Here is a 21,007-nt window from a genome sequence, read left to right as displayed (position 1 = left end):
CCACGTTGAACGTTCCAATATATGGGAAGGAGGAAGAGAGAGCTGTTGGCCAACAACTCTATATGGCACTGCTATAAGAGCCTTGTACTGTTGTAGGGGCATTATGGCTGGCACATGGACCATCTCTGATCAAAGCCTACATCTGCAGAATACGAGCGGCACCCGTCCTAGAGCTGATTAAGTCAGACGCTCGTCAGAGCTTTGATGAAACATGTGTTGTTTACTGATCAGGAAACAGATTGAGAAAAATGTTCGGTAGACATATGTTCTGTATAAAAGCAGAAAAAATATGCGCAATCGCTCAAGCATATTAGAATATCTCACAGATATCAACGAAACTCTACCCCTACTGGCTAAAGCCTCATGGAGCATCAAAAATAATAACGTCCACTATGCAAGCCGACTATGGTTAATTCACTTTAAAAAAAAGAGAGGGCCCACAGCAACGATCAAAAATAGGTCCTCCAATATAGTGCCAAGAAGGACCTTGAGTTTGTGACCATCTACATACCCCACCCATGACCCTTAGGCCACCATGGTCTAAAGGTTACCATGCACTTTTACACATGTTGGACAAACCCAATAACATTGGCAACACCATCTGACTCTTCCCCAAGATATGATAACAGGGAAAGAAGGACTGGGCATGCTGGATTTTAAATGCATGATCCCTTTGTGCGTACGAAATAAGCTGCTGCCAGGAGAGTCAGGTAACAGCTTGCCCCCTTCTCTTTGTTCAACCGACAGCTATCTTATGTTTATGGCTAGAGATGAGCAAACCGGGTTCGGGTTCAAGTCCATCCGAACCCGAATGATCGGCATTTGATTAGCGCGGGCTGCTGAACTTGAATAAAGCTCTAAGGTTGTCTGGAAAACATGGATACAGCCAATGACTATATCCATGTTTTCCACATAGCCTTAGGGCTTTATCCAACTTCAGCAGCCACCGCTAATCAAATGCCGAAAGTTCAGGTTCGGATCGACTCGAGCATGCTCAAGGTTCGCTCATCTCTATATATAACTCTTTAGGTTGAGGTTGATCTCCTGGATGCTTTAAGGCAACACTTTTGTTTAGTTCAGAAGCCCTGTACTTAAAGTGGTTTTCTGGAAAAAAAAATTTCCAGGTATTGCAACTCATCTCCCATTTTTGGAAAATAGACGAAATTCATAAAAAAAAACAAAAAAAAAACTGTACCTCTTTCTGTACCCTATGAGTATGTAGAGTACATTGTTAACCAGTTAGCTGAGCGTCGTGGGAACGCCTCCGTCTGAACACTTACGTTTCACCGTTAAGATCGCTCATCTCTATTTATGGCTATGGCTGAAGATTGTACAGGTTCTTGACACCCAATAGCTAAGGTGGTGGGACCAACCACGGTTGAGCCCCTTCATTCCAAGCCCTATGGCAGCTACATGTACTGCCTAAATGGTATATATGCTCTCATTAATAGTCTTCTATGGTGTAGGCCTCTGCATGTCCACCTGGTTATAGTGGCCATCCCAACGCTAAATAAAGGGGGATAAGTTTCCTTATCCTTAGATGCCCCTGTGCACCTATCCATACCCACCCGATTAAAACAATGCCACGACCATGAACTAGGATTATTAATGGGTATAAAATGAATTTTTACAACGGTAATAAATAAGGGTATGGCTCCTTTAAGTCCGAATAACTGTGTGACAGGGAATATCAATGCCCACCAGCGCAATAAATCAGATACTGTTACGGTGACTCCCGCAGTCACACTTAATGTGCAGAAAGCCTCGGCTCCTAATGGTCCACCAAGCGGAGAGATAAAAGTATGTCACGCATTCGATGGTTAATTTGTTGACAAATAAAGAATCCCTTCCCGGCAGCTGAACGCGATCATTGTAAAACCCTCTGGTATCCTGGACATGGTCACATTCTTCTACTTCGCATAACCCGACAACGTGGCTGAGGATTAACAAAGCGTTAGTCATCTCAGCTGGAGAATTTCACGTCCGGAATTTGTACTGGATGTTTTTAAATATAAAACTAGCGTCTTGTGCTGCGGTCTTTCACGTAGACCGACAATGATGACAGGAATCACGTAGGGGCCGGGGTGGACAGGTCATACATATAACTGCACAGGGGCCCATCGGTAACTTAAATAGAAAGTAACAGAGCGTCCTACTGTGTACTACAGTGTATATAAGGGACTGTACAAAAAACACATTTTGTCCCACAAAAAATCTGACCAAATTCTATTCTGTCTCACAAAATGAAATGACAGACTATCAAATAATACAAAATATTACCATGCCACTAACTAATAATGTTTTCCACAACAAAAATAACAAAATTATATTCTTCATCACACAATTACAGGTTAGACTGTCAAAAAGCACATTTCTTTTCTGTACCACAACAAAGTAACTTGTTTCACAAAAATCTGATCTGGATCACACACACAAAAGAAAAGATAATGGATTGTCAAACAGCACTAAATATCACAAAAAAAGTAATCTGATCCTCCAAAATCTGACAAACAAAATACAATTGTGCCACAAAAAAGTAACCTGCTTCACAAAAAATCTTAGACTGATATCTAAGTGTCAAAAAGTAAAATGTGCCACCAAATAGTAATGTATCCAAAAATTTAAGGCTTTGTTCACAGCTGCCTTCAGTCGTAGATGCCATGATGGAAATCCACTAAACATCTTGATAGTCAATAGGAACTGCAGGGCTCAGTTGGTGCCAAACATGTGTGAATCTAATTGCATTGCAAAATTATATGGTGGGCTCTGACGCTATTGGGGATTTTATAAGGAGACATGGGAAAGGTCTCTAAAACGTCCACCACACAGTCACTAAATAGGGCTAGGTTCTCACCAGAGTCAGAGGCTACACTGGATGCCACCAGCCAAAGTTGTTAGAGAGTGTGGGACTCACATAATGATTTTTCTGTACTAAGCAAAACATGGTGGAAGATATTTCAAGTTGATACACTGGGTAAGTCCAGTACTGGGAGTATTCAGCGACCACGGTGGACAACCTATAGAGGGAGCTGTAATGGCAGCCATATTGGTTGCCACCTAACCTTCCCAGAAAAAACACATAGAACAAAACTGTGAACAAAGTTACAGGAAAGGCTGATACAAAAAAGTGAATTACTTTCAAAAGTTTGATGATTCGATAGGGAACTGGTCCTTGATGTATGGATTTCTGGACAACGTGTCCTTTCTATACGTCGGTCAAGGCACTGGCTAAAAATAGCTGTGATTAATAAGTAAACTTTATTACACGATAATATCTGAAACACAAACTGCAGGAACCGACAACAAGAAATCCATTATGTCCCGTCCCTCGGAGTGTCTAATGTTACATACACCATTCCAAGAAAGTCCTCTCAGCAAAAACTGCAGCCCCTCCAACCCTGGAACACCCTATAGTGCCATAATGGTCGCACACCTGGGCCCGCACGCTTTTTGGCATTTCTTTAAAAAAAAAAAAGAAGAAAAAAATGGAAAGTATATTTTTGTTTCATTATATGTTTGCCTTTGAGGATCAGAGACGTTTCAGATTTATTTACTTTGCCGTGTAACACAAACCTGCATCAATACATGGAGTGTTCTGCCAGGAAGAGATTATAAGAGGCCATTCTATGGAGAAACACTGGGCAGGACTGTGCGCCCGGCGCAGATTAAGATTCACAGCCTTACACAATCACCGCATTAACACTCTCTGTGCCAACACGGCTGCGGAGAAATCCTACCTGTTACCGAACAGCCTGGCACTCAATATCCCAACACCATGTGGCCTTATAAATATGTGTCTGCTGGTAATATTATCACCTCTTTGTACAGTTATACTGGAGGGTGGTATGCTGTCTTATTAGGGAAGCACCAACTACATACAGTACTGTAGGCCATAGTATAGGGGCCCATGTACTACTATCTATCTATCTATCTATCTATCTATCTATCTATCTATTCATTCCGCTATTATTTATCCGTCTACCTATCTATTTATCTATCTCCTATCTGTCTATCTATCTATCTATCTATCTATCATCTATTTATCTCCTATCTATCTATCTATCTATCTATCTATCATCTTTTTATCTCCTATCTATCTATCTATCTATCTATCTATCTATCTATCTATCTATCTATCAAATACAAAAAATGTACGCGGCACTCAGTAGAGAAGTATGGGTGCCAGCCAGCATGCCAGGGGTCCACCAGGCATAGACGTATATAACTCCAAAAAGGCAGCAGCACTCCAATAGGTAGTGAAAAATATGTGGAAAAAGTTTATTCACATCCCAAAATAAGCAAAGAAAGCTTTCTTTGCTTATTTTGGGATGTGAATAAACTTTTTCCACATATTTTTCACTACCTATTGGAGTGCTGCTGCCTTTTTGGAGTTATATCTATCTATCTATCTATCTATCTATCTATCTATCTATCTATCTATCTATCTATAACCATTTCATATATATCTTTCTTATATTTATCTATCAGTCATTCATTCATATCTATCTATCTATCTATCTATCTATCTATCTATCTATCTATCTAATTATCTAACAGTCATTGTGGAACATAACAATAGAAATACAGATCAGAGAGAATTTTTCAATGCTCTTAACCATAAAAGTAGTGGAAAAAAAGTGCAGCATTTTTGCATGTAAATTCTTGCTCTCAAATTTTGCAGAAACACATTATTGGACTAATTTTTACTCAGTGAAGAAAGCGTAATGTTACTAAAAGAAAACCATGAAAGAGCTGCTGTTGGTGGATCTGTTCGTCTGTTGATGATCTGTTAATGGCACCAGGTGATTTCATTTACTGACTGTGGGCTTTGAGTTTAATTGGCTCATGAATACCTTAATGCCTTGAGCTCGTTAGACTTAATAAGATCTGTCAACAGCAACTGCCCTGCCTGATGATGGTTTCCATGCAGCACAAAAAATTTGAAAATAAACATATAAGAAGTAAAAGAGTTGTAAATATATAATAAAAACAATCTGGGGCATGTATTTGCTCCACCCTGAGGTTACAGTAAACATGGAGGGCTATAGGACCATGTAGAGTAACGGATCCCGTGATAAGGAAGATATAATGGTTTCCACTATGACACCTGGCATTTTCTATAATGAGGTATTGATGGGATTTCCGCGATCCCTTATCGCACGGCGTCCTTCTCTCAGCTCCATATTACCAGCAATGTATGTTTTATGTAAAATATTTTCAGGTCCTGGTAGGAGAAGAGAACTGTCCGGTAAATTACATCCAGCGACTATTAACTGAAAATGTCTCCGGGGTTTAAGTTCAACCTAATGATGGTAAAATAAGCGATATTAAAACGCCGCTCGCAGCGCGAAACAAAAAAGTAGCGAATAAATCAGCCCTATATTTGTAATCCATTACATCTGCACAAAGTCTTCAGCATCGCCAGCCAAGAGAAAATGACTTGGCTAAACTTGGCTAAGCTTAAACGTATGTGGTTTGCACTTGTTAAGCCTTGGAGCGGCTGTGTGCCATACTTGCTAAGTGGTGTTAAGTCATAAAGTGCATTTCTGCTTTTTTAAGGTGCCATATGGTCTAGCGCAGATTAGAATAAACACCCTTATGTGATAGATGGGCCGAATGTTATCAGGCTACGGGGCGCTTATGCTTAAAGGGCATTTCCACCTAATATCCATATTCTGGGAAAGCTGGGTGAGAAGTAACACGGTGGCCATTACAGCGCCCGCATATGTTGTCATCCAAGTCGAATGGTACGTTACCTACTGTAGGTATGCGGAGAAGTGATAAACATGATAAAAGTGATGTTTTGTAGTCACCTTCCATTTCCACAAACTTCCTAACATTTGAACAGTGACGCCACAAAGATCCTGAGAAATGATGCACAAAGCCAAGCTCTGTCCATTAATCTGACAAATCAGGTCAAGTTCCAGAGGTGGCTGCACGGAGCGGGCAGAAGCAAGAAGAACATCAGGGAGTGTGGAGAGGTATCCTATATACTTTATTATTCACTTACTCTTATATAAATACAGACCACAGACCAGACGCTTATACAAATACAGACCCCAGACCCGGCCCTTATACAAATACAGACCCCAGACCAGACCCTTATACAAATACAGACCCCAGACCAGAGCCTTATACAAATACAGACCACAGACCAGACCCTTATACAAATACAGACCCCAGACCAGACCCTTATACAAATACAGACCCCAGACCAAGCCCTTATACAAATACAGACCCCAGACCAGACCCATATACAAATACAGACCCCAGACCAGAACCTTATACAAATACAGACCCTAGACCAGACGCTTATATAAATACAGACCCCAGAACAGACCCTTACATAAATACAGACCCCAGAACAGACCCTTATACAAATACAGACCGCAGACCAGACCCATATATATATATATATATATATATATACAGACCCCAGACCAGACTCTTATACAAATACAGACCCAAGACCAGACCCTTATATAAATACAGACCCAAGACCAGATCCTTATATAAATACAGACCCCAGACCAGGCCCTTATACAAATACAGAACCCGGACCAGACCCTTATACAAATACAGACGTTAGACCAGACGCTTATACAAATACAGACCCCAGAACAGACTCTTATATAAATACAGACCCCAGAACAGACCCTTACATAAATACAGACCCCAGAACAGACCCTTATATACATACAGACCCCAGACCAGACCCTTATACAAATACAGACCCCAGACCAGACCCTTACACAAATACAGACCCCAGACCAGACCCTTACACAAATACAGACCCCAGACCAGACCCTTATATAAATACAGACCCAAGACCAGACCCTTATATAAATACAGACCCAAGACCAGACCCTTATATAAATACAGACCCCAGACCAGGCCCTTATACAAATACAGAACCCGGACCAGGCCCATTATATGAATACAGACCCCAGAACTCAGAAAAGACCCTGGAAGAGAACACAGACCCAATACTAGACTCTATAAAGAAATACAGACCCCAGAAAACGACCCTTTAAATCCAGAACACAGAGCAGACCCTTAAATATCAGACCTGTAATGTAAATACAGACCCCATACCAAGAGCTGGAACCTCACTGGTGGCTATTACACTCATGGTTAGTTTATATGATCGTCCTCTAGTGTCCAATAATATGGTGGTGACATTTTTTCATCTGTCACCATAGAAACCGGTCACTAGTATAGACGCTGGTAGTAGTAGTAGTGTCATCCTAACCACTATGGCTTTGTGACCACATAAAAGAGTCAGATTGTGAAGGTTTGGGATCGAGCCACTCTCTATTGTGTTCAAAGAGGCTGCGTCGCTGTACAGACATGTTACCTGAAGGTGTGCTTGCCAGCAGTCTGATAAACACACCATTGTTTTGCTCACCCTAGAGCATTCCGCGTGTGAATACACTTTTGTGTGAAAGATTGATGTTGTTCTCTCTGGTTGCCCCAAATCTGGCGATATGCTTACATTCAGCTGGAACATTGGCACTATAAAATAAGCATAAATAATTGCTTCTCATATTCGGCTTTAAGAAACTTCCCTCACTTTTAATTGAAAGAGACAAGACGAGTATTTATTTTCAACGATCTTAACGGTGAAACGTAAGTGTTCAGACGGAGGCGTTCCCGCGAGGCTCGTGCTGAGCTCAGCTAACAGGTTAACAATGTACTCTACATACTCATAGGGTACAGAAAGAGGTACCGTTTTTTTTTTCCGTCTATTTTCCAAAAATGGGAGATGAGTTGCAATACCTGAAAAAAAATGCAGAAAAAGAGGGCGCTGTTTAAAAAAAAAATTCCAGAAAACCACTTTAAGTACAGGTCTTCCAAACTAAACAAAAGTGTTGTCTTAAAGCATCCAGGAGATCAACCTCAACCTAAAGAGTTATATATAATCACAAAATCCTTTGAAATAAATCTATTGTCCATGAATTTCTTGGGCTCATGGGCAACACTGCTCTTGGAAAATCCAAGATGTCTTCTTTTACTACTCATCATAAAGTGACTTCCTGTTTTGCAGCACTGCAGTAAACGCGGCATATCAATTATATAACACCTAAACAAAGAAAGACAAAGAAAGGCCTACTTTCAGCTAAATGCTGTTCTATAGTGCCATATAATAAGCACTATGGGTGTCTTAACCGCAGACGCGGAGCCACATGGGGTTTCCCCCGAAATATTCTTGGTTTGCCAAATTTGGAAATCCACTTTTCCTCCTGGCCAAATTTCACAAAACAATTCTCTGTTTGTCTTCATTGGCTGCAATACCCCCTTGTTTGCTAATATTGTGTCTGCTTTGTTAGACAATAAGCAAGAAGAGGCTTGTTTCACATTCATTGTAAGACAGTAAATTATAGATGCGATCGGAAATATTCCAAAAATCCAATAAATGGTGGGAGCTAAAAGGGGCAAATGCCCAAGAGTCCACCATAATGTAATATCTACCAGGGCTGACTACAGGTTTATACTCCATCATGTCACACTGCTACTGTCCAATTAGTCCAATTATATGTGTGTACAGTATGGAGTGAATATATGGGTACAGTATGGAGTGAATATGTGGGTACAGTATGGAGAGAGTATGTGTGTATAGTATGGAGTGAATATGTGTGTACAGTATGGAGTGAATATGTGGGTTCAGTATGGAGTGAATATGTGGCTACCATATGGAGTGAATATATGGGTACAGTATGGAGTGAATATATGGGTACAGTATGGAGTGATTATATGGGTACAGTATGGAGTGAATATGTGGCTACAGTATGTAGTAAATATGTGTGTACAGTATGGAGTGAATATATGGGTACAGTATGGAGTGAATATATGGGTACAGTATGGAGTGATTATATGGGTACAGTATGGAGTGAATATGTGGCTACAGTATGGAGTGAATATATGGGTACAGTATGGAGTGATTATATGGGTACAGTATGGAGTGAATATGTGTGTATAGTATAGAGTGAATATATGGGTACAGTATAGAGTGAATATATGGGTACAGTATGGAGTGAATATATGGGTACAGTTTGGAGTGAATATATGGGTACAGTATGGAGTGATTATATGGGTACAGTATGGAGTGAATATGTGTGTATAGTATAGAGTGAATATATGGGTACAGTATAGAGTGAATATGTGGGTACAATATGGAGTGAATATGTGTGTACAGTATGGAGTGAATATGTGTGTATAGTATAGAGTGAATATATGGGTACAGTATAGAGTGAATATGTGGGTACAGTATGGAGAGAATATGTGGGTACAGTATGGAGTGAATATATGGGTACAGTATGGAATGAATATGTGGGTACAGTATGGTGTGAATATGTGGGTACAGTATGGAATGAATATATGGGTACAGTATGGAAAGAGTATGTGTACAGTATGGAATGAATATGTGTGTACAATATGGACTGAATATATGAGTACAGTATGGAATGAATATGTGTGTACAATATGGACTGAATATATGAGTACAGTATGGAGTGAATATGTGGGTATAGTATGGATTGATTACATGGGTACAGTATGTAGTGAATATGTGTGTACAGTATGGAGTGAATATATGTGTGTACAGTATGGAGTGAATATATGGGTACAGTATGGAGAGAGTATGTGTGTACAGTATGGAATGAATATGTGGGTACAGTATGGAGTGAATATATGGGTACAGTATAGAGTGAATATGTGGGTACAGTATGGAGTGATTATATGGGTACAGTATGGAGTGAATATATGGTTACAGTATAGAGTGAATATGTGGGTACAGTATGGAGTGATTATATGGGTACAGTATGGAGTGATTATATGGGTACAGTATGTAGTGAATATGTGTGTACAGTATGGAGTGAATATGTGGGTACAGTATGGAGTGAATATATGGGTACAGTATGGAGTGAATATATGTGTGTACAGTATGGAGTGAATATATAGGTACAGTATGGAGTGAATATATGTGTGTACAGTATGGAGTGAATATATGTGTGTACAGTATGGAGTGAATATATGTGTACAGTATGGAGAGAGTATGTGTGTACAGTATGGAATGAATATGTGGGTACAGTATGGAGTGAATATGTGGGTACAGTATGGAGTGAATATATGGGTACAGCATAGAGTGAATATGTGGGTACAGTATGGAGTGATTATATGGGTACAGTATGGAGTGAATATATGGTTACAGTATAGAGTGAATATGTGGGTACAGTATGGAGTGATTATATGGGTACAGTATGGAGTGATTATATGGGTACAGTATGGAGTAAATATGTGTGTACAGTATGGAGTGATTATATGGGTACAGTATGGAGTGAATATGTGGCTACCATATGGAGTGATTATATGGGTACAGTATGGAGTAAATATGTGTGTACAGTATGGAGTGATTATATGGGTACAGTATGGAGTGAATATATGGTTACAGTATAGAGTGAATATGTGGGTACAGTATGGAGTGATTATATGGGTACAGTATGGAGTGATTATATGGGTACAGTATGGAGTGATTATATAGGTACAGTATGGAGTGATTATATAGGTACAGTATGAAGTGATTATATGGGTACAGTATGGAGTGATTATATGGGTACAGTATGGATTGAATATGTGGGTACAGTATGGAGTGATTATATGGGTACAGTATGGAGTAAATATGTGGGTACAGTATGGAGTAAATATGTGTGTACAGTATGGAGTGAATATGTGGGTACAGTATGGAGTGATTATATGGGTACAGTATGGAGTAAATATGTGTGTACAGTATGGAGTGAATATGTGGGTACAGTATGGAGTGATTATATGGGTACAGTATGGAGTGAATATGTGGGTACAGTATGGAGTGAATATGTGTGTCCAGCATGGAGTAACTATATGGGTACAGTATAGAGTGAATATATGGGTACAGTATGGAGTGATTATATGGGTACAGTATGGAGTGAATATATGGGTACAGTATGGAGTGAATATGTGTGTACAGTATGGAGTGAATATATGGGTACAGTATGGAGTGAATATATGGGTACAGTATGGAGTGAATATGTGTGTCCAGCATGGAGTAACTATATGTGTACAGTATGGAGTGAATATGTGTGTACAGTATGGAGTGAATATGTGTGTACAGTATGGAGTGAATATATGGGTACAGTATGGAGTGAGTATGTGGGTACAGTATAGAGTAAATATATGGGTACAGTATGGACTGAATTTATGGGTACAGTATAGAACTGTTATATATTAGCATTATAAGAAACTATAAATTGGGTACAGTATGGTGCAGTTATTATTATACAGCTTTGATTTGGACACAGCACCGAGCCGTATGTCTATGAGTATGGAGTAAATATGATGGTACAATATTAGACACAGTATAGAACTGTATGGAACTATTACTTGGGCACAGTATATTTGGGCATAATCTGGAGCTTCTATCTGGACATAGTATTGAGCTGTATACTGAAACAGAACAGAATGGCTAAATAGGTACAGTATTAATCTGGAAGACACATCTGTTATGTATAGGCACTGTATGGAACTATTACTTGAACACAGTATAGTACGAAAAGTACAACAGTTGTGAAACGCATTTCAAGCACCACATTGTTATTTCACCTTATATCATCACTATTCAACACAAAAAAAAAGAAAAGAAAAATTCTATACTAAACTTTTGAGGGATGAAATACAGCCTCTCTGGACTCGCTGGGATTTTAGAATAAGGACGTTTTTAGAAGATTAGTCGCAGGCATCCTGCCTGTCAGGCAAAAAGAAAAAACCCCATTGCACCTGGGAGACTACAAAAGCGCGCTTCACAAAACAAGAATATCACTTTGCATGGTTTTGCATGCCTAAAGAGCGAGCCTCCCGTATAAACGGCTTTGTTGCCTGAGTCTACAGAGAGGGTAATCTTTCAACCTCACGACCATTTGATGTGGTGTTTCTTCCTTGGCCGTCTTTTGTCTCGCTACTTGTTTGGTTAGATGTTTCATATTAACAGGTGTACTTTCACTGTTGTGTGCCGAGTACGGATGTGCACAGCATATTGTAAAGATTTCATGAGGCTACGTTTTATAGCCTGTTCTGCTGTCCTGTGTCTGCTTGCAAAACGCGTAAAAGAAAATCTCCTGCCAGGACAGATCCCTATTAGATTCTATAATATCACTAAGCTAGTCGGTGAAATAGTGCCCAAATGATACCCTGCCTAAGATCCTCAAAGCCATGTGACTGCCAAGCTACCTGGAAAGCAATCAATATGGAAACCATTACAGTTCACTCATCTTGTGCTCCTGAATGGCACGTCTCACTGAGAAAGCTGGCACAGACCATATATTTCTGGAAAATTAAGTATTAAAGGTGAAAGGGCAAAGATTTTTTACTCTTTCAAATAAACTGGTGTCAGAAAGTTATATAGATTTTTAATGAACTTTTATTTAAACATCTGCAGTCTTCCAGTACTTATCAGCTGCTGTATGCCTTGCACAAAGTGGTGTATTCTTTACACAGTGCTGCCACCTCTGTCCATGTGAGCAACTATCTGAAAGAGCAGCAAATCCCCATAAAAAACCTCTCCTGCTCTGGGCAGTTCCTGACATGGACAGAGGTGGCAGAAGAGAGCACTGTGTCAGACTGGAAAGAATACACTACTTCCTGCAGGACACACAGCAGCTGATAAGTTCTAGAAGACTGGACATTTTTAAATAAAAGTAAATTACAAATCTATATAACTTTCTGACACCAGTTGATATGAAAGAAAAAAAAAATATTCCCCAGAGTTCCCTTTAAATACTGGCCACTCCAATGACCACTGCATAATATATGGGCAGGCCAGTTGCCCCTTGTTACCATTTGGGCCTCCATCTTTATATAGTTGCCCAATTTTTGTGGAATTATCCCAGAAACGGAGCTGAGAAATAGTGAAATAGAGGGAGTTTATAGAAACCTGTTGGGGGTCTAAGTTTCAGACATCTTGGTATCCAATCAACGTACTATATATGTATATATACACTCACCGGCCACTTTATTAGGTACACCATGCTAGTAACGGGTTGGACCCCCTTTTGCCTTCAGAACTGCCTCAATTCTTCGTGGCATAGATACAACAAGGTGCTGGAAGCATTCCTCAGAGATTTTGGTCCATATTGACATGATGGCATCACACAGTTGCCGCAGATTTGTCGGCTGCACATCCATGATGCGAATCTCCCGTTCCACCGCATCCCAAAGATGCTCTATTGGATTGAGAACTGGTGACTGTGGAGGCCATTTGAGTACAGTGAACTCATTGTCATGTTCAAGAAACCAGTCTGAGATGATTCTAGCTTTATGACATGGCGCATTATCCTGCTGAAAGTAGCCATCAGATGTTGGGTACATTGTGGTCATAAAGGGATGGACATGGTCAGCAACAATACTCAGGTAGGCTGTGGTGTTGCAACGATGCTCAATTGGTACCAAGGGGCCCAAAGAGTGCCAAGAAAATATTCCCCACACCATGACACCACCACCAGCAGCCTGAACCGTTGATACAAGGCAGGATGGATCCATGCTTTCATGTTGATGACGCCAAATTCTGACCCTACCATCCGAATGTCGCAGCAGAAATCGAGACTCATCAGACCAGGCAACGTTTTTCCAATCTTCTACTGTCCGATTTTGATGAGCTTGTGCAAATTGTAGCCTCAGTTTCCTGTTCTGCGTTCACTCTTTGGGCCCCTTGATGCTCTTCTGTCTACCTTGGTTGTAACGGTTGGCTATTTGAGTCACTGTTGCCTTTCTATCTGCTCGAACCAGTCTGCCCATTCTCCTCTGACCTCTGGCATCAACAAGGCATTTCCGCCCACAGAACTGCCGCTCACTGGATGTTTTTTCTTTTTCGGACCATTCTCTGTAAACCCTAGAGATGGTTGTGCGTGAAAATCCCAGTAGATCAGCAGTTTCTGAAATACTCAGACCAGCCCTTCTGGCACCAACAACCATGCCCATTCAAAGGCACTTAAATCACCTTTCTTCCCCATACTGATGCTCGGTTTGAACTGCAGGAGATTGTCTTGACCATGTGTACATGCCTAAATGCACTAAGTTGCCGCCATGTGATTGGCTGATTAGAAATTAAGTGGTAACGTGCAGTTGGACAGGTGTACCTAATAAAGTGGCCGGTGAGTGTATATATATATATATATATACTTGTCACCTCCACTCAAGAAGAGACCACAGCTTTGATCAAAACTTTTTCATATTGAAGAAAGTCAAAGTAGGTCCAATGGGATTGAGGAATACAATGACAAGCTTTAAAAAATGGCATATAGGTTGCAAGTCAACGTGTTTCAATTGTAAGCAAGCAATCTTAGGGCCCCATTACATACATCAGGCTGATTCGGTAGATCACTGCTCTAAGTAATAAAGACGATGATCAAACGATGACAACAATCATCGGCTGATCGTGTCTTTTGGTCTTGACCTAAAATCATTTGATGCCGTAACGGCTGATGAAAAAAAAAAAGTGATAAAAAAAGTAAAAAAAAAAAAAAGTGTAAAAAAAGTAATCAGGCTGTGTAATATAACCCTAATTCATGGCAATCTTGGACATGATTAAGGTTGCATGCTAGCAATCGAAACACGTTGGTTTACAGAACAATGGTGAAGTTGGTTACTTGAAGTTCGAAGACTAAAATGTTCAGATTTTGCCTGTTCTATGATGCCCCTGAAGCTTTACAAGACATATGAACAGGAGTTACGTTCAGACAATGCCTTTATAAGGGGTTCTCCCAGACTTGTTTGTTCATTGGGGGTCTAACATTATGGACCCTTGTCAATCGTCTCTCCAAGAACTACGGAGCATACTCGCACTTTATGAGTTTGAGAAAGTTGTGTCCCAACCTATAATTGATATTCAAGCAATATAAATAAGAGTTCATTGAACTTGAAAGAAGACGATGGTGTTTTCTCGAATTTAGAAGGAAATGCTCTTTGAGAGGAAATGTGATTGATGCCCAAGAATGTGGCTTTGAGTTGGTCAACGAGACAAAAGCCACATTAGAAATGTATATATCAGCTCCCACCCGCTTAACAACTTCTTCTTCTTCTAACTGATAGATGTAATAATTCCTATTTTGTGGTCTTTTGCACAATATTGTGCTGCAAGGTAGGTACAAACACACTTCTGCTTTACAGCTGTTTCTACGAAATCCTTCTAAGCGGTAGTGAAAGCGTCCTCGCACGCACACTGATATTATTTTAGTGCATACCACTTGCTGCACGGCACTCTCCGTAAACTTCTTTTAACACAAGATCCCTGATAAACAGCTGCGATCCCTGCCGTCTGTGGCTCAGGGAAAATAGCACACCCAAGAGCCCTGTATGCTTTCTGGCATCAAAGGACTCAGTTTACGTCATGACAATCAAGTTATTTATTTTGGAAGGATATCATGACCCGTATGCTTTATTATTTAAATTTGTAATGTAGGTTTTTTTTTATATATATATTTTATTGTATCATAAATATGTTTTATTTTTTTTTAATCCATTTTCTAATATTTATTTTATATTTATTTAATTATGCACCCTCCTGCAACCTTATCCAAGTGTACTGTCTCTTGTTTGCTTACATGTATTCTTTTTTGAAAAAAAAAAAAAGGTTTTTAAATATATTTTAATTATAAAAAAATAAATTTGTTTTCAAATTTGCTTCGTATTTGAGAAAAAAAAATGTATGAAGATATTTTCTTTTAAACCTTCCATGAATTTCTATTATATGGATTGCACACACCCTCCTACAACTTTACCCAAATATGTTTATAGGGGGAGATTTATCAAACATGGTGTAAAGTGAAACTGGCTCAGTTGCCCCTAGCAACCAATCAGATGCCACCTTTCATTTTACATAGAGTCTGTGAGGGATGAAAGGTGGAATCTGATTGGTCGCTAGGGGCAACTGAGCCAATTTTACTTTACACCATGTTTGATAAATCTCCCCTATTGTTTGTATATGTGTATTATTCTTTGTATAATTATTCTTTATTAAAGGAGAAGTTCGGCCAGACATCATCACAACTTCGGGGACAATGTTTTCAAGCAAGGGTCTTAGGGCCGGTCACATGGCGCATCACAGACACAGGAAAGGGAAGCAATTTTTCATTGTTAATCTCTTTCCCTTGTCCCTGCCACCTGTGGAAAGTGAAGCTGAAGTCAGACTTCTCCAATATATTTGAAAGTTAAATTGCGTTTTGATAATAATGAACACAGCACTTTTCTTTTAAAGCTTCTACTAACCACCTCTATATGAATTTTGTGAACCCTCTTGCAACTTTACAGAAAGTAATTTTTTTTTGTTTATATGTACTGCTTTTTTATTTAATTTTATATATATATATATATATATATATATATATATATATATATATATAAAATGTAAATTTTTTGGTTCTTTTTTATTATTATTCTTTAAATGTATTTTAAATGTGCGTTGTATTTGGAAAACAATGTATGCAGATCTTTTCTTCTAAAGCTTTTGCTAACGTCTTCTATTTGGATTTTGTGCACCCTCCTGCAACTTTATCTAAATGTAATACTTCTTGTTTGCTCATATGATTTATTATATAAAATATAAAAAGGACATATGAACGCAAATGGTCTGCACAGTCCATAATCTAATATGCTCAGATTTCTTCGGCATACGAAGGCCTGTATCTGCCATGTGTGACTGCGTGTGGGACTTGTCACCTGTTGTCTCTTTAGCCCTGTGTCCGGCAACTTCAATCCTGACGGTATCAGATTTTAAAGACCGTTCCAGGCATTTTAAGTGCTGGAGCTACGGTCCTACACAGCACGCATCGCATGTTCCCCGCTTTTAGTATCAATGTCTATAAGTTTATAAGACGAAAGTTGTTTTTTTGTTTTATATGAATACGTTTCGATCAAACCTATGACATTACATTTCTAAAGTAGATAAAAATTCTAAGAAAAAGTGATGACTCAAGACAAGCTAAGTACCAGCCCATAATACCCTGAGATTCTAAGAAAGGCGGATAGTATAATAGGGTGTACAGGCAGCTTAAACATGTTACATAGCTCAGCTCCTCTGTCCTGAGAGGCACCACATGGCCATGGTGACAGATTCCATTACGGTCCCTACAAACAGTGACTGCTACCCTATTGTAACATGAGGAAGATTCATGACATAATTCAATATGATAGAATTAGAGCAATTAACAACTATACATCACCATTACTGGTCCCTGTCACGTTGCCCTCCTGTTATATACCCCTGGACTTTTTTGGCCGATACCTTTAGTAGCCATATCTCTGGCTTCCTTATATGCTTATAGTTGATTTGGTTCTCTTACCACCTACTACTAGGCTATGAAAAGCAAACTCATTACCTAACAAAGTCGTAGGATGGTGTCAGAGGTAAAATATTTTTTTTCTCTGGACATTGTAGAAACCTGACTATTACAGGTTTAAGGCTTTGCCAATATTGTACCATTGTATTTAAAGTGATCGCATAAGAAAATTGTATAAGTGCATTGATATATAAGTCTGAATCTTTGCCTGAAGAAACATTAACATCTTAGTCACCATTTGTATTGCTTAAATTGAAGTTGAACAAGTTGATTTAAAGCATTCCATCTTTTTGTGTCTACAACAACTATGAACACCTAGGTGTCTCCATGGTAACAGACTACAAACAAAGCCTGTGTAGTCTGATCCCATAGTCACACCCCTTTCCCATAAAGAATAAATGGACCATGTGTAACCTGCCACTCCACTCTAATAGGAGACTGGAGTTTTCGTTCTTGAGATGATGGGAGGCCCCAGTGGTCGGACCCCCCTGCAAAAAGCTAGATATCCCCTATTCTTTTTATAGGGGATAACTTTGTCAGCTGGAAATACCCCTTTAAAAGGGTGTTTCTTTAATCTCTGGGACTCACCTTGTATCTGAGTCTGTGTCTGAGGATTGAATGCGGTGGAGTGGTTCAGAGATGATCGTGGGTTGGGGGTGGGGGTCGGATGGTGTGGACTGACCCTCATCGCCGTTCGACGCAACTGTTCCAGTTCGCTGAGCCGTTCAGAAAACGACAAGCCTCCTGGTTTAGTCTGCTCGTCTAATTTCTGCCGATGCCCTGTTAATATGAAGTAGATAAAAATGGCTTAATCTAAGTCATCAATGTACAGATATAGTGTACGGAATCTACAAATATGTCATCGGGATCAAGTACAAGTGAATGTACCTGGGTTGTAATACCATACACATCCTGAGAACAATGGTGGTCTGTTTTGAGATCCGAGATAACCGGAGAATTGTAAGGGTCCCAACTCCTGAGTCCCCACTAATAATGTCTTCTTTCGTGTTATTGTCAATGTACAAAGTCTGTTTTAACAGCATTACAGCAAACTCTAAAGAAATAAGCAACAACAGACAGTAACTGTCCCACTGACATGAAAGGGCAAGGAGTCTGGGCATGCTCTGTGACCTTTAAACAGGTCATTCCACGGGGAGGAGGAGGCTGAGCCCTGAACATCCTATTTTGTCAAAGATCATTTTACAGCAGCCTCCTCCTTATCCTCACATACACAACAGGAAGGCTTAGCTTACTTTTAGGTGGAGATGAGCGAAGCGGACTTCGTTTAGCTTCATACAAAGCAAAACAATGAGCTTTTGAATGCCGATATCTGCCTGCCAGCGGGATTTGAAAGCTGATCATTCTGCTTTGTACGAAGTTCTAGGCTTAGTGGTGAGAATGGAAATTTCAAGATTTATTCAGAGGAGAATAATTTTAAATATTGATAGTAAAATGGAAAATTTGAAGAAATAAGAAAAAATCTTTAAAAATATGTTTTTTAAACAATAGGTAATTTTTTGATGACCCTCTTTAAGGGAGTTCCCCTTTGACCAGTATAACCTCTAGAATCTAAAAAATCCTATTTAATTTTTTAGGAAAACTTTGTATTTTATTTAGCAGAACTAGTACACATTGGGTAGTTACTAACAACAACCAATGAGAGCTTAGCGTTCATGCTGCGTCAGTATTCCAGCATTATATTCCCTTTAGGGCAAACCATTTTCATCATTTTTAGTCCTCGACCGCTTCTCATCACAATATCATTGTATGTTTTCCTGGTTTGAGGGTTCCCCCCCCCCCCCCCCCCCCCCCTTTCCTCTAACATGAAGCGGGATAATTTTTTCCAGCTGTCCCAAAATTTACATTTCAAAGCAAATTTCCAGTTGCTACAATTTCTAAAATGAAAGTATGTGTAAACTTTTATTGGGACTGGAGATGTGAGCGGCCTGTTCTCTCTTCCTCCCGCCAGTTCCTTTGGCGAACACGGCACTATATCACATTTCACACTGCACAGAGAAATGGAGCCAGCTTTATTGCAATGATTTTATCTGGGTACAAAAAAAAAGTGAACTAAGATTTTTTTTTTCTTTTTTCCATTTGGCAGGAATATGTTGCTTGAGCTTCTTAACTTGTCAAGCATGCAAATCTCAGCCTCTGTTCAGCTCCCCAGTTCATGACAGTAGACTTGAACGCAAACATATTGAGTCACGCAAGCCAATTACATATACTGGCTGACTAATCATATGATCTGTCATCAATGTCAGTCGTCCATTCTATGGGTCTATGCAAGGATGAAGTTAAGGGACTGCCATAGAATTTGCCCCAGATTGTGTGTGTGTGTGTGTGTGTGAGGGGGGGGGGGGGGGGGGGGGGGGCGCTAGCGATATGCCAATAGGCCACTTTGCCTTAGAAAGGGTATTTAGATACAAGGACATGAAAGAATACTTCCTCTATTTTTCCTTTCAAGTAGGTTGCCCCCATTGGTGATCAGATGAGGAAAGCTGTGTGTGATAAAAAGCGGTGTTGAATGACATCCATTCAAATAAATGTGTAACTACGTATGGTTAAAGTGAGTCCTCTTCTCCATTCTGGGGCATCCATATCTAATATCTATATGTCCTCATTAAACATATAGAAAGGGTTGTCATATGGGTTGTCATCCTTAAAGTATAAACGTCACTTAAAGGGTATGTTCACACAGTGTCAAATAGCGTCTCTATGGGAGGGCAGCTTGCTTGCCCCCGCTCTCCTCAAAAGAATTGACATGTCAATTCCCTGGGGTGAGTGCAGAGGAGAGCGGAGGGGGCGAGTCCTCCCACAGACACGCTGTTCGACACCGAGGCAGGCGGGATTCCAGCGAATTTGCTTAGTGTGAACATACCCAAATAGTCACTGTCGTTTCAACTTCCCTCTATGCGATTCCTGATATATCTGTAAATTGTTTTATTTAACAAAAACAACACCTTAACCCAGAAAAAGAGCTCTGAAATATGGGGAAATATGTCCACTGCTTGTTGTTTGGGTAAATCTGTCTATAGTAATAGCTAGATCAAGACAAAATGCAAGTGAGGGCTGGGCTTAGCATGTGCTATGTGCAAGAAAGTAAGGAAGAGTCTGTCTGCTGAGGCTGTCTACTTGCTGTAGGTGATTCACACTGTTCCTGAAAGGTAAATCAAGGCTTTCCTCTCATCTCTCCACCCAATAAGCTTAGGACTGCTGTCCCTTGTATAAATCCAAAGGTTTACTAGTGTATGAACATGGTCCTCCTTCTTTTAGCTTCTCAGTAGCAACAGTTTGTGACATAATGTAACCCTTTCCTTGTTGTTCCTTTCATCTCTGCTCATATAGCACCTTGTAAAGCCAGTGCAGCAGTAACCACTTCCCCACCTGGTACAGTATCTATAGTAGTGTACTTTGTAACTAGCATCCACTTTCATTTCCATTGCCCCTGCCACTGCTGGAGCTTCATACACAGGCTCATGGACATGTCTTAATAATAATCTAGTTTTTTTCTTTATTTGGTGACCAACTCACAAGGACTCACTGTTCCAGATCATATAAACCACTACATTGCGTACTTCTCCTATATGGAATGTGAAAACTTATCTAAAACTGGAGGAAGGAAGTCATTTCAATGTATAACCCAA

The 21,007-nt window shown here is 39.8% G+C and overlaps 1 protein-coding gene across 2 annotated transcripts in view; it reads right to left on the bottom strand.

The window, feature by feature from the left end:
* Positions 1-21,007, bottom strand: part of RUNX1 (RUNX family transcription factor 1) — a 181,210-nt gene that overhangs the window by 20,549 nt on the left and 139,654 nt on the right. The window contains exon 5 of one of the 2 annotated variants that reach the window (XM_069945416.1): positions 17,949-18,140. The exons of the other annotated variant lie outside the window; for it this stretch is intronic. Coding sequence (XP_069801517.1) covers positions 17,949-18,140 — 192 coding nt within the window. The remainder of the gene's footprint in view (positions 1-17,948; positions 18,141-21,007) is intronic. 2 annotated transcript variants of the gene reach the window in all.

This window comes from Dendropsophus ebraccatus, chromosome 11 (genome assembly GCF_027789765.1).
Source record: "Dendropsophus ebraccatus isolate aDenEbr1 chromosome 11, aDenEbr1.pat, whole genome shotgun sequence".
NCBI classification, from domain to species: Eukaryota; Metazoa; Chordata; class Amphibia; order Anura; family Hylidae; genus Dendropsophus; species Dendropsophus ebraccatus.
This window is presented reverse-complemented; position numbering and strand designations above follow the sequence as displayed.